At 44.2% G+C, this 24822-nt stretch overlaps 1 protein-coding gene across 11 annotated transcripts in view; it reads left to right on the forward strand.

Annotated features, from left to right (window-relative positions):
• LOC137312967 (probable G-protein coupled receptor 139) overlaps nt 1-24822 on the forward strand; it is a 109833-nt gene that overhangs the window by 74731 nt on the left and 10280 nt on the right. Inside the window, exons 9-10 of one of the 11 annotated variants that reach the window (XM_067979335.1) lie at nt 21029-21116; nt 21206-21293. The exons of 9 other annotated variants lie outside the window; for them this stretch is intronic. In XM_067979335.1, coding sequence (XP_067835436.1) covers nt 21266-21293 — 28 coding nt within the window. In that variant the 5' untranslated portion in view covers nt 21029-21116; nt 21206-21265. The remainder of the gene's footprint in view (nt 1-21028; nt 21117-21205; nt 21294-24822) is intronic. One more of the 11 variants, XM_067979336.1, reaches the window with a different exon arrangement.

Genomic DNA, 24822 nt, shown 5'->3' on the forward strand with positions numbered 1-24822 from the left:
TGAAAATACCCAGCGGATCGGTCAGTGTCTGGACAAAGGACAGGGTAACGGTTCAGGTCTAACTCTAGTGTGGACTGAAAAAAAGTGAAACAGTTTTAGTGGAACTGGGAAAAGGACAGAACGGAGGCGACAAACAGGAGTTAGTGGGAATTTCATGATTTGACTGACCTGGAATCTACTTCAGGATATTAAGAAATTGAGAGATGACAAAAATATCTGCGGAGTAAATGAGAGACATTTCAAGAACAAAAATTTTAAAATGTTCAAAATGTGTAAGACCCGAACAGGGAAACTAATCAAACAAACTGTGGAGAGCGCGAAACCGAGGCCGTGCAGGGTTTTGTTCTCCCCCATGAATCACTGGGGGTGAATTCAACCTTCAGCGGACTCACAATCCGGGCAGTGGAACTTGCGGTGGAGCGTCACTCCCCGGGAGAGCACTTTGGGAAATTGCAGGCAATCAGCCCATAATATTCTGTCAATTATTTTCAATTGAATCGAAGTGAAAATGTGGCAGGGTGTGTAATGGACGACCGATCTGACACCACCTGCTGAAGGTGGAAATCTCGGCAACCGAGTCATCGAATCATAGATAATCGGAGCAGGAGAAGGCCATTCGGCTCTTCGAGCCTGCTCCACCATTCAATATGATCATGGCTGATCCTCTATCTCAATATCATATTCCCTCTTGTGAAGTTCTGACAACCCGCTTTTATGTTCCTTGCAAGTTCACACTCATACTCTATTTTTCCCTCTTAATCAATCTCTTGGCTCGTTTTTGCTCAATTCTGAACAGCTCCCAATCCTCAGGCTTGCTACATTTTCTGGCAAATTTATATGACTCCTCTTTGGGTCTCATCCTATCCATAATTTATTTTGTTTGCCGTGTTTGGACCTCGTTTCCTTTTGTCTTTTTTGTGCCAGATTGGAATGTATAACTGTTGCAATTCATGCATTCGTTCTTTAAATGTCAGCAATTGCCTATCCACCGTCATACATTTTAATGAAGGTTCCCAATCTATCATAGCCAACTCACTCCTCATAACTTCTAAGATTCGTTTGTTTAGATTTAGTACCCTAGTTTCGGATTGCACGACTTCACTTTGTATCTGAATGAATAATTTTATCATGTTGCGGTCACTCTTCCCGAAAGCACCCAGCACAACAAGGTTATTAATGAACCACTTCTCAATGCACAACACCCAATCTTGGATAGCCTGTTCCCAAATTAGCTCCTCAACATACTGGTCTAAAATATCATCTCGTACACACTCTATAATTTAATGCTCCAAAGTAATGTTGCTAATTTGGTTTGGCCAGTATATATGTGAATTAAAGTCACCCATGATGAAGTGGGAATTGAAGGATATGGCGGAAATACGTCAATAGGGGGTTCAGGGATAAGAGAGGTAGTTGTGGATTGAGGGATTTTTGTGAATGCGTGTCGGTGGGATTCAGTGATATGGGGAGTAGGTGTGTCGGTGCGGATTGAGGGATATGGGTAGAATGTTTGTAGGTGCGGTTGACGGATATGGTGAGAGGGTGGTTAAGTGGTAATTAATGGATATTGTGAGAAGGTGGTTGGGTGTGTTTGAATGATCTGCTGAGATGGTGCGTTTGTGGGATACGGAAGGAAGGTGGTTAGGTGGGGATTGAGGACTATGCTGAGAAGTTGGGTTGGTGGGATTGAGGGATATGGGGTTAAGGTGCATGGATGTTGATTGAGGGATCTCGGAATGTGGTTAGTTGGGATTGACTGACATGGTGAGAAGTTGGGTAGATGGGATTGAGGGATATGTTGGGATGGTGTGTTGGTGGGGATTGAGTGATGTTGTGAGAATGTGGGCAGGTGGGGTTGAGTGTTACGGGGAGTGTTGTGTACCTGTGATTTGAGTGTTATTGGGAGTTGGTTAGGTTGTACTGAGGGATATGGTGAGAATTTGGGTATCTGGGGTTTGAGGGATAGTGTGAGAAGGTGTGTAGGTGGGATTGAGGAATAAGGAGAGAATGTGGGTAGGTTGGGATTGAGGGATATGGGAGTAAGATAGGTCGGTGGGCAATGAGGGTTATGGGGGGAAGATTGGTAGTTGGGAATTGTGGGATTTTGTATGACGGTGGGTCGGTGTGGTTGAGTGATATTTGGACAAGGTTTGTAGGTGGGGATTGAGAAATATGGGGAGAAATTGGTCGGTGTGGTGGACGGATATGGTGAGGAGATGGTTAAGTGTGATTGTGGGAAATATGAATAAAGGGGGTAGGTTATGATTGAGAGATATTGTGAGAAACAGGTTAGGTGGGTTAGAGTGATCTTGGGAGAAGGATGGTCGGAAGGAATGCGGGATATGGAGAGAAGTTGGGTCGCCGTGTGTCAGGTATTTGTGGAGAAGGTGATTAGGTGGAGTTTGAGGGAAATGTGGAGAATGTGGGTTGGTGGGTATTGATGGATATTGTGTGAATGTGTGTTGGTGGGGTTGAGTGATGTGGGCAGAAATTCGGTAGGTGGGGTTGATGGATATGGTGAGAAGGTGATAAGTTTTGTTGAGGGATATTGTGAGAAGGTTTGGGTGGTTGTGTTGAGTGAAATGGGGAGAAGATCGGTAGGTGGGAGTCTCTCTCTCTTTCCCTGTCCCTGTCCCAAGATACCTCACTCTCTCTCTGCGTCTCACCCTCCTCGCTCTTTGCTCGTATTCTCCCTCTGCTCGCTTTCTAACCCCTTCCTCTCTCCCTCTCTCTCTCTCGGCCTCTCTCACTCTGTATGTCGCACTCTCCCCGCTCCGTACTCGCTCTCACCCTCTCACCCACTCCATGTCTCTCCCCATTCCTCTCTCTCTCTCTCACCCTCTCACCCACTCCATGTCTCTCCCCATTCCTCTCTCTCTCTCTCACCCTCTCACCCACTCCATGTCTCTCCCCATTCCTCTCTCTCTCTCTCTGTCTCTCTCTCTCTCTCACTCTCTCAGTCTCTGACTCTTCCCCATCTCTCACTATTTCTCTTCCGTTTCTCTGTCTCCACTTTTTCTTTCTCTTTCTGTCTGTTTCTGTCTGTTTCTCCATCTGTCTGTCTCTTTCTTTCTCCCTCGCCCCCACTATCTCTCTGTCCGTATTATTCAGATTCTCACAGTCTGTCTGCCTGTCTCTCTGTCACTCCGCCGCCTCCTCATTGTCTCTCTCGGTGTCTCTATGCCTCTGCACTGTGTCATCCTCTTTCGTTCTTCACTCTCTCCCCTCACTCTCTGCCTCTACTCTCCATCTCTCTCCCTCTCCACCTCTCGTCTCCACCTCTCTCAGTCACTAACTCTCTCCCTTTCTATATATCTCAACTTCAATTTCAAGCTTCCCATTTACTCGTTCTCTTTGTCTCTGCCAAGACACTCTGTGCCACTACACTCTGTGCACTACAGTCTGTGCCACCACACTCTCTGCCACTGCACCCTCTATCCCGTCCCCATCCCTCTGACTCTTTCCCTCAGGTTCTCTCTTTCCCAGTCACTCACCCTTCACTTTCTTTCTCTCTCTCTTTCTTTCCCCGTCTCTCTACAAGCACCGTCCTCTCTCTGTCGCTACTCTCTCTCTCTCTCTCTCTGTCTCCCTCCATCGACACTCAATGATCCATCTCCGTCTCTCCCTCTCTTTCTTCCTCCCTCCGCCCACTCTCTCTGTCTGTTTCTCCCTCTGTTTGTATCTTTCATTCTTTCTCCCCCACCATCTCTCTGTCTCTATAATTCTGTCTCTCTCTCTATGTCTCTCTCTCTCTCTGCTGATTCTCTGCCTTTCTATCACTATCTCTCTGTCTCCCTCTCCATCGCTCTCCCCCCGCCATTCGTCTCTCTCTCTCTCCGTCTCCCTCTGCGTCTCTCTCTCTCTTTCCCTCAGCTCTCTCTCCCTCTGTCCTCGTCTCTCCCTCTATCCTCGTCGCTACCTCTCTGTCTGTCTCTCTTTCGGGCTCTCCTATTTCTCACTATCTCTTGCTCTCTCCTCTCTGTTTCTATCTCTCTTTGTAACCTGTCTGTATCTCTCGTTCACTCTCCCGAACTATCTGTCGATATCTTCATTTTTCTCTCTCCCTCCCTCTCCCCATTTATCAACCGTTTTGCTTATGTCTCTCTTTCTCTTGCCCCTTTCTCTGTCTCTCTTTGCTCTGTCACTGCTGGTCAGCAGCGCCGAGTGTTGAAGATTGGGGTGGTTGATGACATTGACCAGGAACGTCGGAACAGGATTCGGTCATTTGATCCCTCGAGCCTGTTACGCCATTCAATGGCATCATGGCGAATGTCTGACTGAACTTCATTCACCCGCCTGAAACCCAATATTAACAGAGTTAACAAAAATCTAACAACCTCAGATTTAAAATTAACAATTGAGCGAACATCAACTTCCGTTTGCAGAAGAGAGTTCCAAACATCTCCCACCCTTTGCGTGTAGAAGTGTTTCATAACTTCACTCCTGAAAGTTCTGGCTCTAATTTTCAGGCTGACACCACTATTGCTGGACTCCCCAACCAGCGGACATAGTTTCTCTCTGTCGACCCTATCAGTTCCCCTTAATGTCTTGAAAACTTCGAACAAATCACCCCTTAATCTTCTAAATTCCAGAGAATGCAAACCTAGTTTGTGTTATCTCACTTCATTGTCTCACCCTTGAAGTCCAGGTATCATTATACTAAATACAATGTCCAAACTGAGTTTTAACAGCTCGGTAAGTTTTAATGACTGCGAAACAAGTGAAGATTAACTTTTAAAAACGAGGACTCTCATGTTACTCTTTATTTTATTAGTTTTTGGTTATTGAAGAACAATTAAAACTCCAAAATAATTTTTTAAACTTTTCCCTTCTGTCTCTTTAATTTAATTCGATTATTTCTTTGGTTTTTGATTTTATTTAAATTTACAATGCCACACAGAATGCTAACTTCAAAGGAATGAGGTCTGCTTGATTGTTTCAGCAATGCAGCCTGATTCTGTGGGCGGGATTACTCGTCCTTACCGATTTTTGTAGTCGTGTCTTCTCCTCACACACCTTTCCAGCTGCGCAGCAAATCACGCTGCTCAGAGGCTGGGTTGATCGTGCACAATTTTTGTGAAGTTCGAATTCCAGCAATTGATCGCCACAGAGCCTGCAGTCAGTAGTTTTGTTAATTTAATTCGCAGCAGCTGCAGTGAGCGTTGCCTCGCCGCTCGTAGCGATTTCTGTCCCAATGTCTCCTGCAGCTCTGCCAATTTCCAATCCAGGTCAATCATTTCCCCTCACTTCCACCATCTTCAACTTTAGCGAACAGTCTCTTCTGAGGGACTTTATCGAATGCCATTGAAACAAACTCCAGAGGCATTCCCCTGTCCACTACTGCAGTGACCTCTTCTAAACAAAATCCATGCTGGCTCTTTCGATCAGCTGAAAATGTTCAAGGTGTTCAGTCACTATCCTTAATTAGAGACTCGAGTAATTTCTCGAAACAGATGTTTGGAGAACTGGTCCATAATTCCCTGGTTTTCTTCTGTCACCTTTCTTAAATAGTGGAGTGACATGTGCAGTTTTCCAATTTAGATAAACGTTCATGCACCTTTAGGCTATTAACTAATCTGCCCCATTACTCATTGATAATTCCAGTATGGCCTGCCCCCTTGTTGGTCCTCGGATATATTGTTGCAGAAATCTTTCCTGAACTTACTCCAGAAATTCGTTACCTTTCTGACATGAGCTCGTCTGTTTATCCCTATCTGCATGAAAGTAAAAATCTATCCCCTTTACAAACACACTGCTTGTCTAATCTCCGCATTTATACATTCTTCCGCTTCACAGCTGCGACAGGAGGGTCCATACACAACTCCCACTTTGGTCTTAATTCCTTTTCTATTTCCTAATTCATCCAATAAAGTTTCCACTGCCTGCTTACCTCTCGTTACATCCTCTCTTATCACTGAAGTAAATTCATACTTAATCACTCAGGATACTCCTCCCCCTCCACCAGTTCTCCTATCCTTCCGACAGTTCCCATTCCTGACTGTTGTGCAGCCATGCCTCAGTAATGGCTACCATTTCGTACCCTGCACGTTGAATTTGTGCCCGCATTTCATTCAATTTGTTGCTTATACTCCATGCGTTTCTATAATGAACGCTTATTTGGGCCACACACCCTACCCATATTGTATTATTGTATTTCTCACACTTTCCTTGTTTCTCCCTCCCGATTTAATTACTTTACATCTTTCAATTTTTCCTTTACCTGCAGTGCCTAACGCATAATTTCTGACGATAGTCTCTTCCCTTTTGTTCTCGAATTGTTATTTATATTACATTCCAACTGAGCCCTACCCCCCATTTACTCGTTTAAAGCCCGATTTAACCTGAGCGCTGGGATCCTGGCCCCCGCCCGGGTCAGGTGGTGCCTCTCCAAAACGGAACAATTCCATCCTGTCCTCGGACAGGTGAATGTGTCCCACGAAATGGAACCACTCCTTCATCCATGTGTTCTCCTCCCAAATCTGCTTATCCCTCCGACTCTTTGCACGTGGCTCAGGTAATAATCCAGAGATTATAACCCTTGAGTGCATTTTTTAAAAAAAATTGCTCCTGATATTCTCAGTGTCTGAACTGTGATCTCCTCTCTCATGGCTGGACTGTGATCCACTCTCTCAGTGTCTGGACTTAAATCTCTCTCAGTGTCTGGACTGTAATACCCTCGCAGTATTTGGACTGTGATCGCCTCTCTCAGTGTCTGGACTGTGATCGCATCTCTCAGTGTCTGGAATGTGATGCCCTCTCACTGACTGGACTGTGATCTCCTCTCTCCCTGTCTGGTCTGATCTGCTTTCTCAGTGTCCGGGCTGTGATCTCCTCTCTCAGTGTCTGGACTCTGATCTCCTCTCTCAGTGTCTGGGCTGTGATCACCACTCTCAGTGTCTGGACTGTGATCACCACTCTCAGTGTCTGGACTGTGATATCCTCTCTCAGTGTCTGGACTGTGATCTCCTCTCTCAGTGTCTGGACTGTGATCACCTCTCTCAGTGTCTGGACTGTGATCTCCTCTCTCAGTGTCTGGACTGTGATCTCCTCTCTCAGAGTCTGGACTGTGATCTCCACTCTCAGTGTCTGGACTGTGATCACCACTCTCAGTGTCTGGACTGTGATCTCCTCTCTCAGTGTCTGGACTGTGATCTCCTCTCTCAGTGTCTGGACTGTGATCTCCTTTCTCAATGTCTGGACTGTGATCTCCTCTCTCAATATCTGGACTGATCTCCTCTCTCAGAGTCTGGACTGTGTTTTGATCTCTCATTGAATGGACAACGATCGACTCTCTCCGTGTCTGCACGATGGTGGGCCCTGGGAATGATGCCCCCCCCTCCCCCACCATGATACAATTGCCACATAGCACTGACCTGTGAAGGAACTGCTCGAGTAACAGAATACCAGTGAGAGACAGAACCTTCCGGTGTGAACAGAAAGATTTTTGTAATAACAGGGCTCACCAACAGAGACACTGTCACGGAATTAATGCTTTCTAATATGAGGCATGGGAAATACCAACCAACTTATTTTAAAGTGTTCCCAGGACAGGTATAAAATGGGTCAGATATAGAGTAAAGCACCATCTACAATGTCACATCAATCACTCCGAGGGGAGGTGAAGTTGCGGTTCGTAACAGATTAAAGCTCCCTCTGCACTCTTCCATCAAACCGTCCCAGGGCAGGTCCAACAACGGTAAGAAACAGAGTAAAGCTCCCTTTACACTGTCCCATCAAACACTCCAGGGGCAGTTACAACACAGGTTAGATATAGAGTAAAAGTCCCTCTGCACTCTCCCATGCTCTGTGTGTGGGTCTCAATCCCACACCGGGTGATATCTTCGAACGGACACCGGGATGGAGCCTGGGACTTTCCCAGAGATCAATGCGTTCCCCCATTCTCGGTCATTCTCCCTTCCTTCTCTGTCTGCTCCACTCTCTCAGTCCGATTGATGTTAAGATACAAATTGCTGTTTTTGTCGAAATTCTTCCTGGAACAAATCCATTGAAGCAGCAACAAGTGGCTATTGTTCAGCTGCCAACAGCTCACAGGCATTTCCAAAACATCTTCTTCTGTCTCTATTTACTTATCCCTCCTCTCTTTCTCCATAAACTGTTCCTCAAACTCCATCTCTTTCTCTGTCTGTCTCTGCCTGTCTCTCTCGTGTTCTCTCTCTCTCCCTCTACTCTCTCTTTCTCCCTTTGCTCTCTCTCTTTCTCTTACCCCCTGCATACACTGTAGAGCACTGAAACAAGCCATTCGTCCCAAAGAGTCCATGCCGTTGCTTATGCTGCAGATGATCCTCCTTTCATCCTTCTTCATCGAACCCAATCAACATATCCTTCTATTCCCTTTTCCCCCGTGTGTTTATCTCGCTTAATCTTAGCAGCATCTTTGCTCGTCGCCTCAACTCACTTGTGGTAGCGAGTTGCTCACTCTCACCACTCCCTGGGTAAAGGAGTTTCTCCTGAATTAATATTGGATTTATCAGTGACCAGCTTCGATTTTTAACCCCTTGTTCTGCTTTCACTCGCCGGTGAAATAATTTTCTCTCCGACTACCCAATCTAACCTGTCATTAAACTTAAAGATTTCTATCAGGTCACTCCTCAGTCTTTTCTTTTCAAGCTTGTTCTCCGTTTCGTGACAGTTATATCCTCCCCGTTCGATGATATTGTTTCAGTAAACTGTCCGAAATGCACTATGTCGCAGACAATGGGAAAATTGAAATCTCCGTTCATAACTGCTTTGCCTTAGCGACAGGCTCCTCTGATCTCAGTATTTCTATGGGGGCTCAATTCTTCCTGTTTGAAGTATTTGTTTCATTAATTGAAAGATTTTCATGCTCCAGTTCCGCTCAGTCGGTTGTGATCTCCAGTATGATCGAGCCGTCGAAGCTTTCAGGCTCTGAACAGTAACTTGAGTCTGTGATCCAGGACTGACAGCAAACCCCTTTAAAACAGACACAGTATGATCCTGGACTGACATCACACCCCTCATAAACAGTCACATAATGATGCGGGAATGAGAGCACATCCCTTTAAAACAGACGCAGAATGATCCAGGAGTGACAGCACACCCCTTTTAAACAGACACAGGATGATCCTGGACTGACAGCTCACCCCTTTTAAACAGACACAGAATGATACGGGACTGACAGCACCAACATGAAAATGCTTCTGCGATGCTCTGTTCTGAGTGAATTTCCTTCCAAACTTTGCATTTATAATTCGCTCGCAGTCTAAAATTAAGAGAGGAAACTGCGCTCTTCATAAAAAAGAACGTTCATGGTCCTTACAGGGATCAAACCTGCGCCCATTGTGGCATTAATATCACGCTCTCACCACGTGAGCTAATCGTCACTCTCTCTGTTTGTCTTCGCCTGTTTTTTTTTCTCTCTCTGATTTATTTTTTCTCTCTCTGGCCCTGTCTCGGTCTCTCTCCTTATCCCCCTTATCTTTCTCTGTCTTCCCCTCTGTCTCTGCTTCTCTTCTTGTGCTCACCTTCCCTCTCTCTTACCCCGTCTCATCCCCTCTCACTCTCTCTCTCTTTCTCACCTGATTCTCCGGATGTTTCTCTCTCTCTCCTGCTCTCTCTCTGACTATACTCGTTCTGTCTCTCTATACACTCTCCCTCTTTCTTCAGCTCTATATTCTTTCTTCAGCTCTCCTCTCTGTGATAATAAAATAATTGGCCAAAGATCTCGGGTAAATTTGAAAACATTTTTTCACTGATGTTTATCATGATTTGGAATGCATTTCCTGAAAGAGCGGTGGAACCACATTCCACAGGCTCTTTTTGAAGGCAAGTGGGCATATCATTGAAGAGGACTAGTTTGCAGGGTTATGGGGCAAAATCTGGTGTGTTGGACTAAATTGGGGAGTTCTTTCAAAGAACGAGCACAGGCATGACGGGCCCAATATATGATAAGTTTCCAGAAAAACTTAGACTGTACAGCTGAGAAACGGGCCATTCGGCACAATAGATACATGCCGGGGTTTATGTTCCACACGAGCCTCCCACCACCCTTCTTCATCTAACCCCATCAACATATCCTATTCCTTTCTCATCTCATTGAAACATATGGTATTCTGAGGGGACTTGACAGGACAGATGGTGACACCACTGACTGGCGAATCTAGAACATTGGGGAATATTCATTCCCCATTCCCCAGATAAGGGGTCGGCCATTGAAGACTGAGATGAGCGCACTCGGTTTAACATCTCATCCAAATGACGAAACTTCAAAGAGTACAGCCCTCCCTCAGTACTGACCTTCCAACACTGCAGCGCTCTCTCAGTACTGACCTTCCGACAGTGCAACACTCCCTCATTACTGACCTTCCGACAGTGCAGCACTCCCTCAGTACTGACCCTCCGACAGTGCAGCACTCCCACTTTACTGACCCTCCGAAAGTGCAACACTCCCTCATTACTGATTCTCCGACCGTGCGGCGCTTCCTCAGTATTGCTCCTCTGACAGTGCAGCATTCCCTCAGTACTGACCCTCTGAGCGTGCGGCGCTCCGGCAGTACTGGCATAGGAAATTGTCGACCTGGATTAAGATGCTTAAGTCTCTGGTGTGTGTGGGGCCCGAGCGCAGGGCCTTCTTACTATGAGGCCAGATGCTGCCTACTGAGCCTCGGCTCATGAAGACGATGTCAGGTTATTGCTTGACGAGTCGGTTGGACAGATCTCCCAACTTTGGCACCAGTTCCCAGTCGTGAGTGAGAAGGACTTTGCAGGCCCGTCTGGGCTCGGTGCACCTGTCTGATACCGAGGCCATATTTCAGAGGGCAGTTACGTCAACCAGGTTAGCGTGGGAGCTGATTCAGAGTTTGAGGGAAAGTTTGAGTATCAGGAACAACATAACTCTTTTTACCCCTTCAGAAACTGGAATACTCCTGGGAGTGATTCTGAGTCTCCAAACTCACCTTTATTAGGGGAGTACGTTCTGAACTCTTGAGAAGGTGGGTAGGTGGGACTGAGCGATAAGGGGAGAAGGTTGGTAGGTGAGAGGGAGGAATATGGGCACACGATGGATAGGTGAGATTAAGGAAATTGGGTAGAAAGTGGGTAGGTTGGAATTAGTGATATGGGGATAAGGTTGCTAGTTGGGGATTGAGGGATATGGTTGGAAGGTGGGATTGAGGGTTATTTAGAGACGGTGGGTAGGTCGGGTTTAGCGAATGGGAGAGAAGGTTTGCAGTTGGCGATTAAGGGATATGAGGAGAAGGCAGGTAGGTGGGGTTTAGTGATATGAGGAGAAGGTGGGCAGTTGTGGATTGAGGGATATCGTGAGAAGGTGAATTTTAAGTAGCATCATAAAGGAGGAGAGTGAATCAGAGGCAGGAAATTCCAGAGCTTAGGGACCAGGCAGCTGAAGACACGGCTGCCAATGGTGCAGTGCAGGAAATCGGGGAAGTCACCAATATTAAGCTCTCTTTACCACATTCCTTTTGAATGAACGACTTGTATTATCAGGTAAAACTCTGCAGAATTTATTGCTCTAAAGCTACTGTATCAGCATCTGCAGGTTATACACTGAACCATAAGGATAATAAAATTGCTAATTTTTCACTGTGAGGGCGAAGAGACATAAATGTGGAAACATTAGCTCCGAATTCATCAGCTGCGTTGCACTTTTGCGTCCCCCCTCTCTCTCTCCTTCTCATTTCCATCCCACTGTCTATCTCACTTTGCCTTTTTTCTCTCACCCTGTTTCACTATCTTTGTCCCTCTCTCTCTGCCCCAACTCTCTCACTTCCTTTCTCTTCCCTCTATCTTTGTTTTTCTGTCTCTTTTTTCTCTCTATCTCTCTATTACCCTCTTTCCGTCTCTTTTTTCTTCTTTTGTCTCTCAGTCTTATCTCGATCTCTTTCTCTCACGATCCCTCTGTCTCTCGATCTTGTACCTCCTTGTCTCCCTCTTTTCTGTGTGTTTTCCTCTCTCCACACTCTCTCTATCTCTCTCACTATTTCTCTCTCTCCCTGTCTTTCTCGCTCTGTCTTTATTTTACATTCGCAATCTTGCCTCCGCCTCAACTATTGATCTGACCCTCTCTGTCGTTCTGTCTTTCAATGTCTGCTTTGTCTCTCTCCGACCACACTCTCCCTCTCCGTCTTTATTCTCTCTATCTCTACTCTCTCTATCTTCTCGCTCTGTATATCTCTCTGTCTCCCCTCTTGTCATTCTCTTTCTCAGTTTCTCCCCTCTGACCCCTCTCCGCTCTCCCTCTCATTCTCTCTGTGTCTCCCTCTCCCCCTCTCTTTTGTTTCTGTTGATTATTTCAGAGTTGTTTCCTCACACTGCACAGTCTTTCTCTCTATCTCACTGTGCCTCTCTCTCTGCTTTTTCTCCCTGACTCTGTTACACTCTCTCTGTTTCTCTGTGTGTGTCTCTCTCCCGCTGTGCCTCTCTCTGTCTCTCTCTCTCTGTGAATCTCTCTCTGTTTCTCTCTCTCTCTGTCTCTCTCTGTCTCTATCTCCGCTCTCTCCACCATTCGCTCTGACTCTCTGTGGCTCTGTATCTCTCTCTCTCCAACTACCTCTCTCCCAGTCCCCCTCTCCCTCTCTGTCTCTCTCCGACTGTCCCTCTTGTCTTTCTCTCTCTCACTGCCTCCCCTTCTGCCTCCCATTCTGCTCTGACGCTCGTTCTCTGTCTCTTATCTCTCGTTATCTTTCTCTCTCTCGGTCTCTCGCTCGCTGTCCCTCTGTCTGCCTTTCTCTCACTCTCTCTTTTTGTTTCTGTTAATCATTACAGATTCGTTTCCTCTCTCTCTGTCTCTCTCTCTCCGTCTCTCTCTCTCTCTTCCTTTCTCTCTCTGACTCTCCCTGTCTCTCTGCTCTCTCTCTGTCTCCATCGCTTTGTCACACTCCTTGTCTCTCTCTGTGTCTCTCTCGCTCTCTCTCTCTCTCCCTCTCTCCCTGTTTCTGTCTATGTCTCTTTCTATATCTCTGTCCCTCTATGAGACTCTGTCTCTGACGTCACTCTCTCTCTCTCTCTCTGTCTCTCCATCTCTCCCTCTGTGTCTCTTTCCTTCTCGCCCCTCTCTCACTCTCTTTCTCTGTGTGTCTCTGTCTCTGTCATTCTGTGCGTGTGTGTCCTTCTCTCTCATTTACGTTCCTTCTTGTTCTCTCCCTCTCTCTCCGTCTACGTTCTGTCTCTCTAGCTCTCGATTTCTCTGTTTCTCTCCCTATACCTCTCTCAATCTGCCTCTCTCTCTCTCCCTATCTCTGTAACTCTCTCTCTCTAACTCCGTGTGTGCGTGTGTGTGTTTGTCTTTCTCTTTCTGTCTCTTCCTCATCCTCAATCTCCCTCTCTCTCGCGCTCGTGACATTTTTACATAGCGATTGGTTGTGATCAGGAATGAATGATCACCCTCCTGAAGGGATGGTGGAGGCAGCTTCAATCGTGGCTTTCAAAAGAGAATTTGATAAGTACTTGAAGGGAAACAAAATCAGGGCTACGGGGATAGGGCGGGGAGTGGGACTAGCTGGATTGGTCTTGCAGAGAGCCGGCACGGACTCGACGTGCCGAATGGCCTCCTACTGTGCTTTAACCATTCTCTGAATCTATGCTTCCAACAGTCCTCTGGGGTGAGTGGGAATGTTTTAGGCAAAGGTGCCATCTTCTTGTGGCATGGAGTTTAACACCTCAGCGGTCGTTGCATCTGACAGCACGGGAGGAGGTCTTCCAGCCCATCATTGCGATGTCGGCTCTTTTTCGGCTATCCAATTAGTCTCACTTCCCAGCTTTCATAATAGTCCTGCAATTGTTTTGCCCTTCCAGTCTTTATCCAATTCCCTTTTTAAAAGTAACAATTGAATCTGCTTCATCCATCCTTTCCTGCAGTGCATTCCAGATCATAACAGCTCCCTGCGGAAACGGAATTTCTCCTCATCTCACCTTTCTTTTCTTTGGCCAATTATCTTAAATCTGTGTCCTCTGGTTACCCACCATCCTGCCAGTCGAAACTATTTCTCCTTCTTCACTCTATCAAAAGCCCTTGTAAATTTGAAGACCTCTAATACATCTCCCCTGAACCTTCTCTGCTCGAAGGAGAACAATCTCAGCTTCTCTGGTCTCTCCACTTAACTGAGGTCCCTTATCACTGGCTCTATTCTCGTTAATTTCCCCTTAACCTTTTCTGCTCTAAGGAGAACAATTCTAGTTCTCTCGTCTCCCCGCGTAACTGAACTCACTAATTCCTGGAACTATACAAGTAAATCTCCTCTGCACCATCTCCAGGGCCTTCCTAATGGCCTTCGTAATATGTGGCGTCCACGAATTAGACACAATACTCCAGTCGAGGCCTAACCCAGCGATTTATAAAGGTGTTGCATTACATTATTTTATAAGTATAACTCGTTCACTGTGTAGTATCTACCAAATAGGCAAAGCCCTGGATTCAGAAGGTGACCAGCAAGAAAGTCTCCTTTGCATTATGCCCTGTCCGTGAATTTATACATTCTGCCACTTCACAGCTGCTTTCAGGGGGCCTATACACAACTCCCATTACAGCTTTAAGTATTTTTTTTATTTCTCAATTCTACCCATAAAGTCTCCACTGCATGCCTATCTCTCATTATATCCTCTCTTATCATCGAAGCATTTCATCATTAATCACTAAGGCTATTCTTCCCTCTCTTCCAGTTTCCCTATCTTTCCTGTGGGCCTTATAACCTGCTATATTCAGTTCCAGTTCTGATCGTCTTGCAGCCATGTCTCAGTAATGGCTAACATCCTTTAACCTTTAAGTTGAACTTGCGCCTGCAATTCATTCAATTTCTTCCTTATACTCGGTGTGTATGTATAAAGAACGCTTCATTTCCGCCACACACCCTACCCTCTCCTTCTGCTCTCATGTTATTTTTCTCACACATTTCTTATTTCTCTTTCCTAATATAATTACTTGATATCTTTTAGTTTTGCCTTTATCTGTAGTGCCTAAAGTGTAATTTCTGAGCACTACTTCACTCTCTTCCCTTTCGTTTGTTTTAGAATTATTATTCATACTACCTTTTCAACCTGAGCCATTCCCCCACCATTTACTGGTTCAAAGTCCTTTTCACCGCCCATTTTATGCTTTCCGCTCGGACCCAGTACCGAGCTCGGTTCAGGTGGAGTCCATTCCAATGGTACAGTTCCTTCCTGTCCCAGTACTTGTACCAGTGTCGCATGGAATGGAATATTCTGTTACATGCTCAAATAAATAAGGTCTGTCGGTACCAGGCAGCGCTAACTTATCTTAGAGCTTCAGAGATCCTCCAGCCCAATGTTCAGCTGGAAGATTTCACCGCATGGGATGGAATTTCCTTTAAGCTGCACCTTCAATTCTGATCAGTCACTGAACTTGGTGATTTTTACTCTTTTTTTCGTTGCATGTATCTCTCTATCTCTGCCTATGTCTCTTGCCCCTGTTTGTTTTCCTCTGATGGACTTCTCAGGTTCCCTTGAGCGGCCAGTTCTGGAAACCCGGGATGGGACGAGGGGCTGTCGGATCTTCAGCCCAACTGATGTATTTCGATGGGATGAGATTTGCTATTTTCCGTCTCTGATTTCGGAGACTGTAAACCCATATGTGATTGGCTCTCCTCGGGTCCCGTCACCCCCGAGTAATGGGAATGAACCCGATCTCTCACTCGGCCTGAATGTTTGTATTCTCATTGCTTAAGATTAAAATCACGGGGTTATAGCTATTATCAGGACATATGTGATAAAGTGCCACCGAACAGAATTATTCTGAAAATAGAAGCTCATGTTATTAAATGGGCGGTCGTACCGTGTGTATGTAATTGGCTAAGGGACAGAAGGCAGAGTGTAGTGGTAAACGGGTGTATTTCTGAATGGATTGAAGTGTGCAGTGGGATCACCCAGGGGTCAGTATAAGGGTCATTGTTTTTCCTGTTATATATAAATGACCTAGACTTGGGTATGGGGAGTACAATTTCGAATTTTGCGGATGGTACAAAACTTTACAATGTTGTAAATAGTGAGGAAAATCGCAGGAGACTTCAGGAGAACATAGTCAGACTGGTAAGGTGTGCTGTCACTTGGCAGATGCAATTTAATGCGGATAAGTGTGAAGTGATGCACTTTGCGTGTCCGCCCATGCCACCAGCCTGTCTCTGTCCGAGTGAACACTATCACTATCCTCCTCACTGTTCAACACACTTCCAAGTTTTGTGTCATCCTCAAATTTTGAAGTTGTGCCCTGCACACCCAAGTCCAAGTCATTAAAATATATCAAAAACAGCAGTGGTCCAACCACAGACCCCCGGGTAACACCACTATATATCTTTCCCAGTCCATAAAACAACCGTTCACCACTACTCTTTGTTCCAATTACTGAGCCAATTTCGTATCCTTGCTACCACTGTCCCTTTATTCCATGGGCTTGAACTTTGATGACAAGCCTATTATGCGGCAATTTTTCAAACGCCTTTTGAAAGTCCATTTATACCTCATCAACCGCATTGCCCTCATCGACCCTCTCTGTTACCCCATCAAAAAACTCAATCAAGTTCGTGAAATATGATTTGCTGTTAACAAATCTGTGCAGGCTTTCCGTAATTAATCCACACTTGTCCAAATTACTATTAATTTTGTCCCGTGTTATCGTTTCTAAAAGTTTCCCCACTCGCGAGGTTGAACTGATTGGCCTGCAGTTGTTGAGTTTATCCTTACAAACTTTTTTAACACGTGTGTAACCACTGTACGAACACTGCACCACACATCAGAAACGGTATTCTTGCTGTGACGACAGCAATGCCGCACACAATACTGGTTAGAAAAGAAGGGTTTTAGATGAGGCAGAGACAGGAGAAATTATAATGGGCAATTAAGAAATGGCAGAGACGTTAAACAAATATGTTGTATCTGTCTTCACAGTAGAAGGCACAAAAGGTACGGGAAATAGTGGTGAACCAGGGGTCAAATGAGATTGAGGAACTTAAAGTAATTAAGATTAGTAAAGAAAAGGTACTGGATAAATTAATGCGACTAAAAGCCAACAAATCGCCTGGACCTGATGGTTTACATCCTAGGGTTTTAATAGAGATGGCTACAGAGATAGTGGATGCATTTGTTTTCATCTTCCAGATTTCCCGCGATCCCCATCGATTCTAAGGCAGCAAGTGTAACCCCGCTATTCAAGGAAGGAAGGAAAGAGAATACAGGGAACTACAGGCCAGTTAGCGTGACAACAGTGGTAGGGAAAATGATAGAATCTATTATTGGGCTGTGATGAAAGGACACATAGAAAATTATAATGTGATTACGTGGAGTCAACACGGTTTTATAAAAGGGAAATCGTATTTGACAAATCTATTAAAGTTTTTTGATGGTCGATCTAGCAGGGCAGTTAAGGGGGAACCAGTGGATGTCGTATGTTTGGATTTTATAAAGGCGTTTGATAAGGTGCATCACAAGAGGTTGTCATACAAGATAAGGACTCGTGGGGTTGGGGGTAATATATCAGCATTGTTTGAGGATCGGTTGACAGAAATAAAACACAGAGTAAGAATAAAAAGTTCATTTTCGGGTTGGCAGGTTTTAACCAGTGGGGTGCTGCAAGGATCAGTCAATGGCCCTCATCTATTTACAATCTATATTAATGACTTAGATGAGGCGACTTAGTGTAATGTAGTCACGTTTGCTGACAGTACAAAGCTAGGTGGGAAAGTAAGCTGTGAGATTGACACATAGAGGATGCAAAGGGTTAAAGACAGTTTAAGTGTTTGGGCAAATCGGCAACAGATGAAGTATAATGTGGGGAAATGTGAAGTCATCCACTTTGCAGGAAGAATAGAAAAGCAGAATGTTCTTTAAAATGTGAGAGACTGGTAAATATTGTTATTCAGAGGGATATGGGTGTCGTTATACACGAATCACAGAAAGTTAAAATGCAGGGACAGCAAGCAATAAGGAAAGCAAATGATATGTTCTGCTTAATGGCATGGGGCTGGAGTATAAGAGTAAGGACATCTTGCTGCAATTAAATAGGTGTTTAGTGCACGCCTGATTTACTGTGTACGGTTCGGGCCTCCTTACCTAAGGAAGGATGTACTTGCCTTAGAAGCAGTGCAAAGAAGGTTCACTAGATTGATTCCAGGGATGAGAGGGTTGTCCTTTGAGGAGAAATTGTGTTGATTGGGCATTTTTTCTCTGGAGTTTGGAAGAATGAGAGTTGAACTCATTGAAACGCAAACATAATTCATGGCGTGCTTGACAGGGTAGATGCTGAGGGGTGGTTTCCCCAGGCTGGAGAGTCTGGAACAAGTGTTCGTGGTCTCAGAATACGGGGTCAGATATTTAGGATTGAGATGTGAAATAATTCTTTACTCACAGGAATGTGATTTTTTTTTGGAATGCTCTTCCCGGCGGGCTGTGGATGCTCAGTCGCTGATTACATTCAAAATTGAGGTCGATAGATTTTTGGTCACTGATGGAATCAAGGGATATTGGAATCGGGCGGGAGAGTGGAGTTGTGGTAGAAGTTCAGTCATGACTTGGAAATATATCGGCCGTTCCTGCATCATCGCTGGGTCAAAATCCTGGAACTCCCTTCCTAACAGCACTGTGGGAGAACCGTCACCACACGGACTGCAGCGGTTCAAGAAGGCGGCTCACCACCACCTTCTCAAGGGCAATTAGGGATGGGCAATAAATGCTGGCCTCACCAGCGACGCCCACATCCTGTGAACGAATAAAAAAAATGATCTGATTGAATGGCGGAGCAGGCTCGAGGGGCCGTATAGCCTAATGCTGCTCCGATATCTTATATTCTTCTGTATCGGTGTAGCTTGGAGACTACACTTTCTGTCAGTCCCTATAGTCTCATGGAATGCACCAATATTTAGAATGGATGTAGTTAGTGTTCAAATATATAAGGAGAAAACTTAGAGACTCTACCAATATTTGCAAATGCTACAAAGTTCTTGCTATTAATTAATGAGAGGGTAAGGCTATAATTCTTATTTCAGGGGAACCACACACTCTACAACGATTGCAAAGCGATCCAGAAAAAAAACAATATTTACAAATAGATTCATAGACTGCACTGAACTTCACTGTGCGTGGAGAGACTGGACAAATATTTACATGGGATGCAGACAGTGTGTTAGTATTTAGAGAGGGATGCAGAGATGGTGCCAATATTTTGGGGGGTTATCCAGAGATGTTTCAATAATAATGGGAAATCATGAGATGGTCCAATAATTTCAGAATTATTCATAGCCTTTATCGTAGTTTACAGGAATATTTGCAGGGAGACCCATAGACTGTGCGAATATATACAGTACAATTCAAAAAATTACCGATACTTAAAGGTGGGCCCAGAGACTGTACCAATATTTGCAAGATAATCCGTTGACTTCCCAATATTGATGGGGTATCCAGAGATTCCACCAATATTGTCAGTGTGGTCTTCAGGCTGACTGGTAAAAGGATTCTGTTCATATCTCTGAGTGTAAACCCAACCCTATAGAAATGGGTAGAGACTAACTGAAATTAATTAATAAATCACGTTCAGAAATAATCTACAATCTGTAATTGAAGCTGCTCTCGCTGCACACCGATGCTCTCAGATTGCGGGTCGCATAGTTTCTGTTCTTCCAAATATTAATTAAAATAATGTGCTGAATTTTAGATTTACAACTGTGAAATATTTGGATAAATATATGTTGTGATATAAAATGTATTGTGTTGAAAGGCGTAAACTGAACCTGTTTATTCTGTGACTGTTATTCAAGTCAGCCTCCAAGGGCCCTAATTGTTTCACTGGAGAGTTTCCCTTTGCTATAAATAAGGAGCTCCTTGCAATGTGTTATCCCATATTGTCAGGTGAAGTACCACCTCCGGCCTGAACAGGGATCAGCGGCTCTGCAGAGAGTGGGAGAAAGCGTCTGAATCAGAGATCAGTAAATTGGAAAGTGACAAGAATGGGCCATAATCTGAAGACAATAGATTGGAATGTTACAACAATGGATCATAATCTGGTTACAATAGATTGGAATGTTATATCAATGGGCAGGAGTTTCTCCTGGGACATTGATTATCTTTCTGCAAATTATGATAGACTAAGATTAGCTGTTCGGATATATTTGGCACTTCGGATTATTCAAAAGATTTACTATCCCATCCTCGCTGTTGCAGGTGTCCCTGGTAATATTCTATATTATTAATTCCCTAAACCATGTTTAACTGTACTACTGTTCTTCTCATTTACTTCCCCTTCCTTGCTCTTGCTGCGCCTGGTAAGTCTCTGTATCAAACTATCGATTCTATAATCCACGATTAACTGTACGCATATTCCTCTCATTTATTTCTTCAAGTTCGCTGATTTTGGTGATCCTGGTGAGTTCAATATCGAGCTATTATTTATATGTCCCACGTTTCACCGTATTACATTTCTTGTGAGTTACCATCCCCTCCTTTCTGCAGTTAGTGTTCCTGGTTAGTCTCTATATTCACCCATTAACTCTAGAAAACAGGTTTCACTGTATTATTATTCTTGTCATTTACAATTCCCTCCTCGCTTCTATTGGTGTCCCTGGTAATCCTCTATATCCTATATCAGCTATTAATTCTATAACACGTGTTTCACTGCAATACTGTTCTTCCCGTTTACTGTCTGCTCCCCGCTGATGATGCTATTGTTGATAAGCCTCTATATCCAGCTGTTAGTTTTGTAAACTACCTTTCACTGTATTACTGTTCTCGTAATTTACTGCCGCATCTTCACTTCTCCTGGAGCTCCTGCTTAGCGTGCATTTGTATATGGGGGATTCGGGACGCAAGGTTTAACTACGATGTTTGCTGGTAAGTTCCAATATCAATATGGGATCTCTGGGAAGGAGATGTAACTACGGGGTCTCCTGGTCAATCTTTATATCAACAACTGTTTCCAGGATGCGAGATGTAATTACGGCGTCTCCTGGTAAGTCTCTTTCTACATGTGTTTCCAGGATACGTGATGTAATTACTGGGTCTCCTGGTAAGTCTCTATTTCTACATGTGTTTCCAGGATGCGAGATGAAATTGCTTGGTCTCCTGGTAAGTCTCTATATCGACATGCGTTTCCAGAATGCGAGATGTAATTCCGGGGTCTCCTGGTAAGTCTCTATATGTACATGTGTTTCCATGATGCGAGATGAAATTGCTTGGTCTCCTGGTAAGTCTCTATATCTAAATGTGTTTCCAGGATGCGAGATGTAATTACGGGGTCTCCTGCTAAGTCTCTATATCTACATGTGTTTCCAGGATGCGAGATGTAATTCCGGGGTCTCCTGGTAAGTCTCTATATCTACATGTGTTTCCAGGATGCGAGATTAAAGTACGGGGTCTCTTTGTAAGTCCGATATCTACATGCGTTTCCAGGATGCGAGATGTCATTACGGGGTCTCCTGTTAAGTCTCTATATCCATATGGGGTTGTCGGGATAGAAAATTTCATTACGGGGTCTCCTCGTAAACCTCTATATCTATATCGGTTTCCAGGATGTAAGATAATTACGGGTTTTCCTTCTAAGTCTCCATAGCTACATTATTTATCCGGGATGGGAGATGTAATTCTGGGCTGTCCTCTTCAGTCTCGATATCTATATCGGGTTTCTCCGATGGGAGATATAATTACGGAGGTCTTCTGCTGAGAAATTATATATATATATGGTGTTTCCAGGATTGGAAATGCAATTAAGGAATCCCCTGGTAAGTCTACATCTGTATATGGTTTCCAGGATGGAAACTCGGTCTCCTTGGGTGTCTCTAAATTTGTATGGGGTATCAGGAATGGGAATTATAATTACAGGAATTCTAGGTCTGTCCCTATATCTGTAAGGGTTTTCTGTGATGGGAGATATAATTACGGGGACTCCACGGAAGTCTCTATGTCAATATGGGTTTTCCGGGATGGGCGATGTAATTTTGGGGTCTCCTCGTAAGTCTCTGCACCTATATGTGGTTTCTGGAATGGGAGATAAAATTACGGTGTTCTGCTGCTAATTCTGAATATCTATTTGGGGTTTCTGGGATATTATATGTAATTGCAGGCGTCTCTTGATAAGTCTTGATATCGATATGGGGTTTCTGGGATGGGTGTTCTAATTACGGGCACTCTTATTCGGACTTTATATCTTTAAGCGGTCTCTGGGATGGGTGATGTCATTGCAGAGGTGTCCTGCTAAGTCTTTCTATCTATGTAGGCTTCCAGAATGGGAGATGTAATTCCGATATCTACTGGCATGTCCCTTTATCTATATGGGTTTTCTTGTATGGGAGATTTAATTACGGGAACTCCTGCTAATTCTCTATAATTTATATGCATCTTCTGGGATGGTAAATGCAATTACATGGTCTCCTGGTAAGTCTCTATATCGATATGGGGTTTCTGGGAAGGGCGATATAATTGCGGGGTCTCCTGGTAAGTATTTATACCCATATGGGGTTTCCGGGATAGAAGATATAATTACGGAGTCTCCTGGTGAGTCGATAACTCTATATGGGTTTTTTCGGGATGGAAGTTTTAATTAAAGGGTCTCCCCGTATGTTTCGGTATCTATATGGGGTTTTCCTGGATGAAAGTTGTAATTAGAGGGTCTCTTGGTAAGTCTCGCTATAGATATGGTTTTTCCGGGATGAAAGATATAATTACGGGGTCTCCTGGTAAGTCGCTAGATCTATATGGGGTTTTCCGGGATGGAAGATATAATTGCAGGGTCTCCTGCTGAGCCTTTATTTAAATATGGGGTTTCGAGGATGGGAGAGGTGTTTACGCACGTCTTCTGGATGTGAGATTTAATGCAACATGGGTCCCTGGGAGTTAAGCTCTATGATCGAGAGCCTGAGTGTGAGGTTGCTTTAAGAGGGCCCTTGGGGTGTGTTAGTATTTACAGTGGGTCCAGGACAGAATGTCAACATTGATATATAATCCCTGGGACTGTGACAGTATTCACAGGAAGTGTAATTGAAGTTGTCAGTATTTACAGAATGTTTGGGAGTGGTTGAGCATTTACAGGGGTTCTTCCAGTGAGACAGGATTCTCAGGGAGTCCCCGGGAATGTTTACAATCAAGCTCTGAACCTTGGAGTGTCTCAGAGACGCCATAGAATCCTCGAAGAATGTCGTTATTAATAAATAGTACAGGAATTATGTCACTATATAAACCGGGTCAGGGAGTATGTCAGTATATACACAGGGTCTGGGAGTATGTCAGTGTATACAACATGTTGCGAGTTGCGTTTCAGTATTCGTAGGATGTTCGTAGGCGAGTTCCAGGATTTATAGGATGTTTCTCAGTGAGTATCAGTATTTACAGGATGTTCTTTCGTAAAGGTCAGTATTTAAAGAATGTTCCTGCATGAGTGCCAGTAATTGAAGCATGTCCCTGGGCGAGTCATATTATTCACTGGATTTTCCTGCATGAGTCTCAATAATTACAGGAATTACCGTATGGAGTGTTACTATTCACAGGATGTAGCTGTGAGGGTTTCCGTATTTAGAGGATATTCCTGAGTGAGTCTCAGTATTTACAGGATGTTATTAGGCAAGTGTCAGTAATTACAAACTGTTTCTGAGTGAATGTCGGTCTTTAAAGGATGTTCCATAGTGAGTGTCAGTATTTAGATAATGTTCCTGGGTAAGTGTCAATATTACAGATTGTTGCTGTGTGAGTGTGGGTATTTAATGGAGTTTCCTGTGTGAGTGTCAGTATTTACACGATGTTCCTGTGTCATTGTCAGTATTTACAGGTTGTTCCTAGGTGAGTGTCAGAATTTACAGGTTTTTCCCGGGAGAGTGTCAGTATTAACTGAATGTACTTGTATGCGAGTCAGTATTTACAGGATGTTCCTGGATGAATGTCGGTATTTACAGAATGTTTGTGCGTGAGTAGCAGTATTTACAGGATGTTCCTGAGTGAGTGTCAGTATTTACAGGTGTTACTGAGTGAGTGTCAGTATTTACAGGTGTTACTGAGTGAGTGTCAGTATTTACAGGATGTTCCAGAGTGTATGTCGGTATTTACAGGATGTTCCTGGGTCACTGTCAGTATTTACCGATTATTCCTGGGTCACTCTCAGTATTTACAGGATGTTCCTGAGTGAGTGTCAGCATTTACAGGATGTTCCTGAGTCAGTTTCATTATTTACAGGATGTTCCTGAGTCAGTTTCATTATTTACAGGATGTTCCTGATTGAGTGTCATTATTTACGGATTATTCCTTGGTCAGTGTCAGCATTTGCTGCTTTTTTCCTGGGTGAGTTTCTATATTTGCAGGATGTTCCTGTGTGAGTGCCAGTACTTACAGGATCTTCCAGCGTGATGTTTGTTTTTACAGCATGTTCCTGGGTGAGCGTCTTTATTTGGATGATGACCCTGGGCGAATGTCAGTGTTTACAGGACGTTCTTGATTGAGTGTCTGTATTTACAGGATGCTCCTGAGTGAGTGTCAATATTTACAGGATGTTCCTGATTGAGTGTCTGTATTTACAGGATGCTCCTGAGTGAGTGTCAGTATTTAGAGGATGTTCCTGAGTGAGTGTCAGTATTTACAGGATGTTCCTGTGTGAGTGTCAGAATTCACAGGATCTTCCTGGGTGAGTATCAGTATTTACAGGATGAACCAGGTGAATGTCAGTATTGACAGGATATTCATGAGTAAGTGTCAGGATTTACAGGATGTTCCTGAGTGAGTGTCAGTATTTACATAATCTTCCAGCGTGAGGTTTTATTCACAGGATGTACCAGGTGAGTGTCAGTATTTATAGGATGTTCCTGGGCGAATGTCATATTTATAGGATGTTCCTGAGTGAGTGTCAATATT

This window comes from Heptranchias perlo, unplaced genomic scaffold, assembly GCF_035084215.1.
Source record: "Heptranchias perlo isolate sHepPer1 unplaced genomic scaffold, sHepPer1.hap1 HAP1_SCAFFOLD_44, whole genome shotgun sequence".
Classification (NCBI taxonomy): domain Eukaryota; kingdom Metazoa; phylum Chordata; class Chondrichthyes; order Hexanchiformes; family Hexanchidae; genus Heptranchias; species Heptranchias perlo.